The sequence below is a fragment of the Mustela lutreola genome, chromosome 9 (genome assembly GCF_030435805.1).
Source record: "Mustela lutreola isolate mMusLut2 chromosome 9, mMusLut2.pri, whole genome shotgun sequence".
Classification (NCBI taxonomy): Eukaryota; Metazoa; Chordata; class Mammalia; order Carnivora; family Mustelidae; genus Mustela; species Mustela lutreola.
This window is the reverse complement of record NC_081298.1, coordinates 104,842,377-104,854,999: the sequence shown is the minus strand read 5'-3', so window position 1 is coordinate 104,854,999 and position 12,623 is coordinate 104,842,377. Positions and strand designations below refer to the sequence as shown.

Genomic DNA, 12,623 nt, shown 5'->3' with positions numbered 1-12,623 from the left:
GCAACATCAAACCTCAAATCTAGCCCAATTCCTTACTAGATTTAACATAACATGGCACACAAAAAGGCAAGTAGGAGTAAAGGCACGCTCATTTCCAGGCCTAAGAATTATTTACTTCAGTATCTAGGGTACTACATAAGATGCCTGGCTTTCAATAAAAATGTCAGAACTATATAAAAAGCTAAGATAAACATACACTTAAGAAACAAACAAGCAAACAAAACCCACCAGACTCAGATATGACACACAATGTTGAAATTAATAGAAAATGCAAAATAATTATAATTAACATGGCAATGGCTCTAATGGAAAAGGTAGGCAACATACAATACCAGATGGGAAATGGTAATAGGAAAATGTAAGCTGGTACATCTGGGTGGCTCAGTTAGTTAAGCATCTGCCTTTGGCACAGGTCATGATCCCAGGGTCCTGGAATCGAGTCTTGCATATGGCTCCTTGCTCAGTGGGGAGCCTTTTTCTGCCACTGCCTGCTGCTCCCCCTCCTTGTGCTCTTTCTCTCTCTCTCTCTCTGACAAATAAATAAAATCTTTAAAAAAAGATTGAAGCTATAATTAAGAATTAAATAAACGTTAGAATGGGAAAAGGTAGCAAGAGAGATAAAGAATGTCTTTGATGAGCTTGAAATAGCCAAGGAATGTGTGAATGGGAAGATAAGTGAGTAGAAAATCCCCATACTGATACATGAGAGAAAATAGAGGTTAAAAACCCAAAACAGTAAAAAAAACAAAACCCAAAACCACAGAGAATCCAAGAGTTACAGGACAATATATGCAACATATATTGAATACATGCAACAGAAATCTCAAAGAATAACATAAATGGCTACATTTTTTCCCCAAAATTAAAGACAGGTACCAAATCACAGATCCAAGAAAATCAGATAACACGAAATGGGATAAATACAAACTGTAAACCACAACAACACACACCTAGGCATATCACATTATAAACTGACCAAAATGAAGAAAAAGAAATAATCTTGAAGGCAGCCCAACCAAAAAATACTATTATCTACAGAAGAACAGGGAGAAGAACTATAGCAGATTTCTTGTTAGAAACCATGCAAGCAAGAAAGTGATGAAAGGATACTTTTAAATTGCTGAAAGAAAAAACAAAACCTGTTGACTGAGAATGATAAGTTTATATTATCATTTAAATTATCACTCAAAATAAAGGATAAAGAATTTCTCAAAACTGAAACTTAGGGAACTCATTGTTAGCCTACCTACTCAATAAGAAATATTAATGGAAGTTCTTCAAGCTATGAGTCAGAATCTTAGATCCACACAAAGAAATGAAGACTAGAAATAAAGGCAAAATAAATTTCATTTTGTTTCCTATTTTGATTGTCCTGAAAGATGATTGTATAAAATAAAAATAGTAGCAATATATTATTGCAATATTATATAATATAGTATAATATATAGAATTATATATATGTTATATATTATAATATTATAATATATTATGCATATAGTATATATAAAGGTAAAATACAAAAAAACAAAATGAAGAGGTACATAAAAGGGACACAGAAGTCAACTGAGACAGCTCTCAATAGCCAAAGTTGTAAAGATTAAGCAAACAATAAATAATGTAGTATTGCATTATAATCCAAATTATAAAGTAAATATCCATGAGTTCATATTGACATAAATAAACAATTGAATGGGTGGTTGGATTACTAGACAGAGAACAGATAAAGCTAAACAGAAAGATACAAATTACCAACATCAATAGTGAAAAAGCAGACTCACTTCTGATCCCACTTTTTTTTTTTAAAGATTTATTTTAGAGAGACAGAGAAAAAGAGTGAGAGTGAGTGAGTTGGGAGAGCAGCGGAGGAAGAGAATCTTCAAGCAGACTTCCTTCTGAGCACAGAGTCTGAAACAGGGCCTGATCCTACAACTCATGAGATCATGACCTGAGCCAAAACCAAGAGCCAAACATTTAACTGACTAAGCCACCCAGGTGCCCCAGATCCCACATACTTTTAAAATATAATAAAGAAATATGATCAATTCTATGTCTATAAATTCAACAATTTGGATAAAATGTACAATTACCTTGAAAAATACACTATAAACCCCCCTCAAAAAGAAATAGATAACCTGAATAATTCAATATGTATTAAAGAAATAGTAAAGAAATTCAATTTATAGTTAAAAGCCTTCCAAAAAAGTAGACTTCAAACAGAAATGGCTTCACTAGTGAATTCTACTAAACACTTAAAGAAGAAATAATATTAACTCTATACTATTTCCTCCAGAAAACAGAAGAGGAAGGAACCCTTCCCAACTCATTTTAATGTACTAAAAAAGCCCCTAAAATTAAAAAATGAATTCAGTAAGATCACAGGACATAAGATCAATATACAATAGTCAAGTATTCAATAGTATTCTGCCATATAGCAGCAATGAACAATTGGAATTTGGAATTAAAAACAATATTCCTGGGATGCCTGGGTGGCCCAGTTGGTTGAGTGTCTGCCTTCAGCTCAGGTCATGATCCTAGGGCCCTGGGATCGAGTCCCACATTGGGCTCCTTACAGGGAGCCTGCTTTTTGCATCCTCTCTCTCTCTCTCTCTGACAAATAAATAAATAAATAAATAAATCTTTTTAAAGACCCCAAAATACTATTTAGGATAATAAAAAATATTTAATTATAAAACTAACAAAATACATGCAAAATCTGTATACTGAAACAGCAAACTTCAATGAAAAAAATAAAAGAAGACAACTAAATTAAGAGATATGCTGGTAAGACACTACAAAATTCCCTCTGGCTAAGATGTCAGTTCTCTTCAAATTGATCTATACCTTTAACACAATCTTTCAAAAATTCCTGGCAATTTTTTATACATATTGACAACTTAATTCTAAGATTTCTATGGAAGGGTAAAGGAATTCGAATGGACAAAATGTGAAAAAGAAGAACAAATCCGGAGGACTTACACCTACCTGATTTCAAGACTTACTCTAGTTATCAAAACAGTATAGCATTGGTGAAAGAGTAGACTCATAGAACAACAAAAAAGAATAGAGTCCAGAAATAGATTTAAAAAGGTAGTCAGGGGACTTATAGCAAAGTTCCAAGGGCAGTTCAATGGAGAAAGGGTAATCTTTTAAAATAATGGTGCTGGATCCAGTGGACATCCATATGTGAAAATTGTACACCTTGACACATCTCATATTTTATGCAAAATGACTCAAATAAATCCTTAAAAATGTAAGAAAAGTAAAACTATAAAACTTCTAAAGGAAAATACAGGAGACAATCTGTGTGACCCTTAAGCTTAGCAAGACATTTTTAGATACTATACTATAAAGATAGTCCATAAGAGCAAAGAATATAAATTGAACTTATTCAAATCAAAACTGCTTGCATTCTGAGAGTCCCTCTTAAGGGGCTGAAGAGACAAGCCACTAACTGGGAACAAATATTTTCAGGTTACGTATTTGAAAAAGGAGTTGGATCCAGATTACAAAAAGAACTCTTAAAGTGCAATAATAACAAAACAAGCAACCCAGTTAAAAATTGGGCAAAGAGCCACATAGACATTTCACCAAAGCAGTTAAAAGAATGGAAAAAAGACATTTAAATTACACTCCACATGATTAGTCACTGGAAAAATGCAAATGCGACAGCCAGGAGATACTTTTATACATTTACTGGAGTGACTAAAATGAAAACCAAACCAAACCACACAAAAACCTCCCAACCAATAGCAAGTGCTAGGAGGATGAGGAACAGCTAGAATTCTCACACATTGCCCATGGGAAGGCAAAATGTTACAGTCCTCTGAAAAACAGGCAAGTTTCTTATAAACACACACTTTCCATGCAACCTAGTAATTCCACTCCTAGTTCTCCACCAGAGTGAATTAAAAACTCATGTTCACTCAAAAAACTGCACATGACTATTGAGACCATCTTGTTAATAATTGCTATAAAACTGGTCATAACCCAAAATTCTTTCAAGAGGTGAATGGAAAAACCAACGGTAATAATCTATATAATGAAATTATTACTCAGCAATAAAAATCAACAAACTATTAATTCACCTAACAACATGGAAGAATTTTCTTAATTTTGTATTTCAACTCAATTAACATATAGTATATTATTACTTTCAGAGGTAGAGTTTAGTGATTCATCAGTTGCATATAATACCCCGTGCTCATTAGATCACATGCTCTCTTTAATGCCCATCACCCAGCTACCCCATACCCTCCTTCCTCCCCTCCAGCAAGTCTCAGTTTGTTCCCTATAGTTAAGAGTCCCTTATGGTTTGTCCCCCTCTCTGATTTTGTCTTATTTTTTCTGCCCCTCTCCTATGTTCATCTGTTTTGTAAGAAGCTTTTTTTCCAAATATTCCAATTCACAGAGATGAGCAACTATCACCACTAATTTTAGAACTGTCACTGTGAATTATCTATAACTAACTAATGACCCCAGAAGGAAACCCCACACCATTAGCTTTCATCACCCAATTTTTCTGCTCCACAGTGCCTGGTAACCACTATTTTACTTTCTCTCCCTATTGATTTCTGTATTCTAGACATTTCACATCTATGATACCATATGCTATGTAGTCTTTTGCTGTTTGTCTTCTTTCACCTAGTATAACATTTTCAAGGTTTATCTATGCTGTAGCATGTATCAAAACTTCATTCCTTTTTATTGCTGAATAATATCCCATTGTATAGATATACTATATTTTGTTGATTTATTCATTACTTGATGGACATTGGGGTTTTTTCCACTCTTGGCTATAATGGATGATGCTGTTAACATTACAAGTGTTTGTGTAAACATGTTTTTAATTCTCTTATGTAAATGTCTAGGAGTGGAATTCCTTTTGAGAAACTGCCAAACTGATTCCAAAGAAGCTATAATCCCACCAGCAACATATGAGGGTTCCAATTGCTCCAGATCCTTACTGACACTTATTACATAATCTATCCTTTTGAGCATAGCCATTGCGGTGGGTGTGGACTGGTAGATCATTGTGGCTTTGATTTGCATTTCCCTGATGGCTAATGACATTCAGCCTTTCACATATCTTCTTTGGGGACATATCTGTTCAAATCCTTTGCCCATTTTAAAGGATTACTTCTCTTCTTATTTTCGAGTTAGAAGAGTATGTTTTATATTCTGAAGAGAAGTACCTGGATGTATTTTAAATGCATTTTTTCTAGGTTAACACTGCCAGACACAAAGGGCTACATATTGTATAATTCTATTTATATCATATATAAAATGAAGAACTTTAGAGATAGAAAACAGGCCAGCTGTTGCCTGGGGTTGGCTGACTACGAAGAACAGTATATGGGAATTTGAGGGTGATGGAAGTATTTTTTATGGTACTGGTGTGTTTTATACATGACTGCAAAAACCCAGAGAACCATATACCACAAAAAGTGACTTTTGCTACATGCAATTATTTTTTTAAAAAATCAGCCAGAACTCTGAAGGAATACAAGATGAACAAAGACTGCGACAAATAAATTTGTTTACAATCACATGCTATAACCACACGAAGGGTGAATGAAGAAGAAAGAGGCTGACATAAGAAACTTTGGGGAAGTGTTTTGACTAGATATTGTAAAACTAAAGTGGGAGAAACTCCAAAAATGTTCTTGTTGTGCTAAAGTTTTGCTTACTTTTCCTACCCATGTCTTCTTTTATTTCATCTTCCTTTATTTCATCTTTAAAAAAATCTAAAACTGCTTAAAAGGATAAAATCATAATACTTTTCATTCCCATTTCAAGTACTGATTCAGCAGTGAAAGGTTTCAAGGGGTCAGCTTCACACACCCACTACTGGGCTTCCCAATTGTCATCACATCATAGCACACCTGGAAAATGGTATATTTAGTAGGTACAGTGGTATAAATGGACACGGCTGCACTAGCTTCATTTGGCTGTCTGAGGTCTGAGTGGATCAGTATCTTAGCGTAACTACAACTCATTCCTGCACTTGCTCCCTACCACTTGGGAAACTCTTACTCTGAATGCCCCTTGAACCAATTCAATTGCATGTTTTGGCCAGTTGAAGATAGGGATGCAATCTGCCTCTGAAAAAACTGAATTTGCCTGTTCTTTCTTTTCTTTCTGCAGAGCTGAATAACTTGAACAGGGAAGAATTCCTGACTTTAGTCTCATTAGCATCAAGTCGTAATGGACTGACCTTGAGTTTCTGAAATAATTTCTACCAAACTTACCTTTTCTTTCATTTTTTCCACCTTGTGCTTTAGCTGGGGAACTACACTGTTGGGTGGCAAGCCTTTTTCCAACTGAGTCACAAATTTGGCATATTTAGAAACTTGACTATTTAGGAATTCTGGATCCAGGCAGTCAAACTTGGACTATAAAAATTAGAAAGAGAAAAAAAATTAAGGCATATGATAAAAGTAAAATTTTTTACTTTACTCAGATTTTCCAGTAGTTAAATGTTTCAAGACCAATGGAACAGAATAGAGAGCCCAGATATGGGCCCTCAACTCTAAGGTCAAATAATCTTGGACAAAGCAGGAAAAAATATCTAGTGGAAAAAGACAGTCTCTTCAATAAATGGTGCTGGGAAAATTGGACAGCTATGTACAGAAGAATGAAACTTGACCATTTTCTTACACCATATAATAAGATAAACTCAAAATGGATGAAAGACCTCAATGTGAGACAGCAATCCATCAGAATTCTAGACGAGAACATAGGCAGTGACCTCTTTGACATTGCATATTTTACTGAACTAAGACTACTCCAGATTGTTAAAAATAATTCTTATTATTAGGATATTAAGTTTAATTAATAAAAAATTATATTAGGATTGAGAGTTTTTAAAATTTTGTTTTGTTTTGTTTTACCTTTAACCATTCTTGTTGGAGTTTATCCCATTCAGATAAAGAATCCCAAAGCAATTGTTTGAGCTTCAATTCAGCACTAACTTCTTCCAGAGCTTCAAACTTTGATACTTCTACCTTTAAAAATACAATAAGCAAAACACATATTTAGTTTTCATATATAAAGATGTTATGTTATCCTCCTATCAGTAATTCTTGATACAGTGACTGTTTAACAGAATATGGGTGGGTCCTAAATAGGGAAGTAAAAGCAGAGATAGAAACAATTGAAAAAAATAAATGATAAACCCTATGTGTATTCACATATGTATTCACATACAATTCATGTGTATTTCCACTTGAGTGGTAAGATATAACTCTTTATATTTCCTTAGAACTTAAATGTTCAGCAAAGACATAAATATGATGAGTACCATGGGCATTCTTCTTCAAGTTGGATCATGCATGCCTGGCCTTTTCTAGGAAAACAAATGAGTTTTCAGAGGTACTCATTTCCTTTGGGGCATTATAACTAGATGACAGAAGAGGGAGATGTCTGTGCAGTAGCTTGTGGAGGGGATGGGAGATTTAATGTGGAAAGAACAGCCTCGTTTCTACCTCTTTCTAACCCTCTGGGCTGTATATGAACCCTATAGAGAGAAAGACTGCAAGAAAATTTGAAGAAGCTATTTTCATAGAAGCATTTTAAAACTGCCTTGGCTTAGAAGTGAACACACCCCTTAGGGGGGTTGTTTGCACAGAAACTGTGAGCCCTGTGATAAGCCAGGGCTTTGAACATTCCATCCAACAGCAGCTGAATACACATTCTTTCCAAGTGCACACAGGACATTCCTTAGGATAGATCATATGATAGGCTACAAAACAAGATGAAGTATCTTTTTCAATCAGAATGGCTTGAAACTAGAAAGGAGAGCTAGAAAATTTACAAGCATGTGGAAACTGAACAGCCCACTCCTGAACAACCAGTGGGTTAAAGGGGAAATCAAAGGGAAATTAAAAAAAAAAAAAAAAAACTTGAAACAAATGAAAACACATCATGCCAAAACCTATGGGATGCTGTAAAAGCAGTTCTGAAAGGGATGTTTATAGTGATAAATACATATGTAGAAAAAAAGTAGAAAGATGTCAAACCATTTTATACATTAAAGAACTTGAAAAAGGACAAACTAAGCTAAAAATTAGCAGAAGGAAAGAAATAAAGATCAGAGTAGAAATAAATTAAATAGAGACCAGAAAAATAGAAAAGATCAATGAAATTAAGAACTGGTTTTCCAAAAAAGTTGAACAAAATAGACAAATATTTAGCCAGATAGAGAAAAAAAGAGAAGACTTAAACAAATAAAATCAGAGTAAACTTTATACCATAGAAATAAAAAGGATTGTAAGAGACTACTATGAATAGTTATACACCAACAATTAAATTATATTGCTTAAAAGAAATGGATAAATTCCTAGAAACATATAACTTACCAAGACTGAATCAGGAAGAAATAGAAAATCTAAATAGACCAATAATGAATAAAGAGATTGAACCAATAATCAAAACCTCCCAACACAGAGAAGTCCAAAAGTAGTTGGCTCCAGGAGCAGATGGCTTTACTGGTGAATTCTACCAAATATTTAATGAAGAATTAATGCCAATCTTTCTCAAGCTTTTCCCCCCAAAATTGAAGAGCTATGAATACTTCCAAAGTCATTTTATGAGATCAGCATCACCCTGACATTAGGGATCTAGCCTTGTCCTCCTCAAGAATAAGAAGTAATTATGCTAATTAGGTCTTCATTCCTATCTCCCAAATGATTGAGAGCTGAAGAAGGAAGGTACATCTGAGGTGATTATGAAAGAAGAGTTAATCAAGTATGGATAAAGTGTGGAAAGAAGGGGACATACTTTTTTTTTCAGGCCCTAGCTCAAGCAGTGCTATCCTTTCTGACCCAAGAAGTGTCCACCTGTTAGTTATAACTTTTATTAAGCAGTGTTTCCTCAATACCTTACTTCCTACTACATACTATCCTGTTTTATAGGTCAGTTAACAGCCTGTGAACAACTTTGAACCCCAGTTCTCCAATGCACAAACCTTAAGTACTATACCAGTGACATCATCTAGAGTCACACTCATTATTTTGCAGATTTCCTGCACTAAGCCCTGGGATCTGGAGGGGAAAGCTCCTCAGATCACTTTCTAGCCATCCATTTGGGGCTCAGGAATAAATAGGTACATTTCCATGTGAGGTCCAGCCACTCCTCCAAGACTGCTGGAGAATGTAACAAAACCTCTCTCATTGCTGGTGGCTCTCTGGGTTTGACCCTAGGAATCTCTTTTTTCCTATTCTCTTTTCTTTTTGATCTCTTTAATAACTATTCAGAGCACTTAAAACTTTTAGTTATTTTTCTTCATTTTTTTTTTTTTTTGAGGCATATTGTTTAGCCTTTGAAAGCCACTTTTTTTTGGAATCCATCTATCCCCTGGCTTAGCCAAATTCTCTTCTTTCACCAAATTAGCACATCAAACCAGGGCAATATTCATGGAATCATAACACATAGAAATGTAAAAGAAGCTTGAGTATTACTTAAGAAAGACTGGAGGGGTTTTAACTGACCACATTAAATAATCCACCTACATATTTTAACATAGTAAATAAAGTTCCTGGTCTGAGGGTTTACCTACAATTCATCATTAATTTTTATTAAGAAAGACATTTTTTCTCTCATGAGTACCAATCTTTAAACATTTCAAAAGCAGAGAATACACATATTTGTATTTCAGACTCTTCTGGCACAATGACTAGCACATAGGTGTCCAAACACTGAAGGCTAGGGTCACACTGTTGAGGGTGGTGATGCATCAATGCCATTTCTATGCATGTTTTTTTTTCTATGTATATGTTTTAAAAAACAGACGTGTAGAGCTGTCCTTACCTTAAAATTCTTCTGATAGGATTTATACTGAAATGCACGTTTTTGAAGATCATCTAGAACTACCTGCAGCTCATTCAACATGAGCTTTATTTTGTCTTGGTCAGCAGTAATATCCAAAATCTGTGGATCCTGTAATATTAAGATAATTGATTAGTCATTCCTACTTTTTGATGTTGACCATTAAATTAAATGAATTCAAAAACAGTTTTTAAACGTATTTTTCAAATTCTCTTTGCATTCTGATTTCTAGAAAATGTTAAAATGGTTGCTTTTCTGCATTTTAAAACAATAGATGTACCTTATAAAAAAGTATAGAAATAAATAAAGGAGTGTCATGGGGATAACATTGTTTTCAAATAGTACCTAACATATTTCCTCCCATCTACTTCCATTCCCTACACTTCCTCAACCAGCATGACTTCAGGTAAGGAGAGGAGCATGCAAGAGGGAAGAGAAGGAAGAGGACATGATATAAGGGAAATTCCCATTGTACATTCACAGAAATAGGAACGCTTTTGATTTCTGAGAGGTGGAAGAGAGGAGATAAAGAATAAGTAGTCAGACATCAGTTTTTCTGGCTGACCTGTTGAGGTTGAAACCCTACCCAGTGAATTGGAATGGAAAGGTTCAGGAGCAAAGAAGGAACACCTGACTAGGTTTGGAAGAATCTGAGAAACTGGAAGAATTTGAGAACTATGATGACCATAGCTTGGGAGGATAATCTCTGATTCATCAGAACAATGATAAATAATGCTTCTTGGAACATTCTTATATATGTTTGTATGTTTTAACTCATTTAATTCTCAGAACACCAATAAGGTACTGTATTCAAAATGGCAACATGTTCTAGGAAAAACTAAAGGAAGTGTCTAGGGAGAAGGGACTTTGTGGTTTGGTGTGACACTTGGTAGATCTTAAAGTTCTCATGTGTCTTGATTCTGGCAATGGGAACGGCCTCAAGGACTGGAGGACTAGAGGGAGTCTGAGGTCAGGATGAGGAGGTCACAGATCACTTGAGACTGTAGACTATGGCAGAAATGATGGATTACAGTAGCAGGGCCCAACATGGTACCCAAAGAATCAAGAAGGACCCTCAGCTATCAGCAGCTTGGGACAACCAGGCCCAGCCCAGCCAATGCACTAGAAGTCCTATGGACCAGGAGACAGTAAGAGGACTGGATACCCTTTCCCTCCATCCACCAGAAAGAAATGCAGATTTCCGCTTATGGGGCAAGAGGTCATGGAGATGATGGTGGCAGAGGTGAAGAAATGCCCGATAGGCATTCTGAATTGAATTAAAATCTATCAGAAAGAGATCAAGCTGGGGAGCCTGGGTGGCTCAGTGGGTTAAAGCTTCTGCCTTCAGCTCAGGTCATGATCCCAGGGTCCTGGGATCAAGCCCTGCATCCCACTCTGCTCAGCAGGGAGCCTGCCTCCCCCTCTTTCTTCTTTGCCTGCCTCTGATCTCTGTCTGTCAAATAAATAAATAAAATCTTAAAAAAAAAGAAAGAGATCAAGCTAGAATGAAATATGCATTTCAAACTAAAATAAATTGTGTTATCATCACTTGTCACACTGAGGTGTTGTTTTTTTCCAACTCCCTCCATCATCAGGAGTAGAGGTCTTGACAGCAAGATGGTATCATTTATAGGGGGAGGAGTCAAGATGGCGGAGAAGTAGCAAGCTGAGACTGCTTCAGCTAGCCGGAGATCAGCTAGATAGCTTATCTAAAGATTGCAAACACCTGAAAATCCATCGGCAGATCGAAGAGAAGAAGAACAGCAATTCTGGAAACAGAAAAACAACCACTTTCTGAAAGGTAGGACCGGCGGAGAAGTGAATCCAAAGCGACGGGAAGATAGACCCCGGGGGGAGGGGCCGGCTCCCGGCAAGCGGCGGAGCAACCGTGCACAAAATCAGGACTTTTAAAAGTCTGTTCCGCGGAGGGACATCGCTCCAGAGGCTAAACCGGGGCGAAGCCCACGCGGGGTCAGCGTGGCCTCAGGTCCCGCAGGGTCACAGAAGGATCGGGGGTGTCTGAGTGTCGCAGAGCTTGCGGGTATTGGAACGGGAAAGCCGGCTACAGAGACAGAGCCGACAGTAAGCTCGCAGCTCCGTGTTACCTTGAACCGGTCGCAGGCTCGGTGAGCTCGGAGCGCGGCCGGAGGTCAGGCAGACGGGAGTAACTGGGCGCTGTTCTCTGAGGGCGCACTGAGGAGTGGGGCCCTGGGCTCTCGGCTCCTCCGGGCCGGAGACCAGGAGGCCGCCATTTGTATTCCCGTCCTCTGGAACTCTACGGAAAGCGCTCAGGGAACAAAAGCTCCTGAAAGCAAACCCGAGCGGATTACTCACCCCGGCCCCGGGTGAGGGCGGTGTAATTCCGCCTGGGGCAAAGACACTTGAGAATCACTACAACAGGCCCCTCCCCCAGAAGATCAACAAGAAATCCAGCCGAGACCAAGTTCACCTACCAAGGAGTGCGGTTTCAATACCAAGGAGAGCAGCAGAATTCCAGAGGAGGAGAAAGCCAAGCACGGAACTCATGGCTTTTTTCCTGTGATTTTTTTTAGTCTTGCAGTTAATTTAATTTTTTCTTTTTCATTTTTTTTTTTTTTTCTCGCCTTCGGGTAAAATTTTTTTTTTTTTTAACTGTTACCTTTTTCTTTTTTAACGATTTTTTACTAGTTTATCTAATATATATATATTTTTTTTTACATTTTTCTTAGGTGTTTTCTTTTTTAAAAAAAATTCTTTTCTTTTTTTTTTTTCTTTTTTCTTTCTTCCTTTTTGAACCTCTTTTTATCCCCTTTCTCCCC

At 36.6% G+C, this 12,623-nt stretch overlaps 1 protein-coding gene across 1 annotated transcript in view; it reads right to left on the bottom strand.

Annotated features, from left to right (window-relative positions):
• The window catches only part of DNAH6 (dynein axonemal heavy chain 6), a 227,482-nt gene that overhangs the window by 155,844 nt on the left and 59,015 nt on the right, over positions 1-12,623 (bottom strand). The window contains exons 16-18 of the mRNA XM_059188231.1: positions 9,808-9,936; positions 6,891-7,004; positions 6,249-6,392 (exon numbers count right to left, since the gene is read on the bottom strand). Of these exons, the coding sequence (XP_059044214.1) occupies positions 6,249-6,392; positions 6,891-7,004; positions 9,808-9,936 (387 nt within the window). The remainder of the gene's footprint in view (positions 1-6,248; positions 6,393-6,890; positions 7,005-9,807; positions 9,937-12,623) is intronic.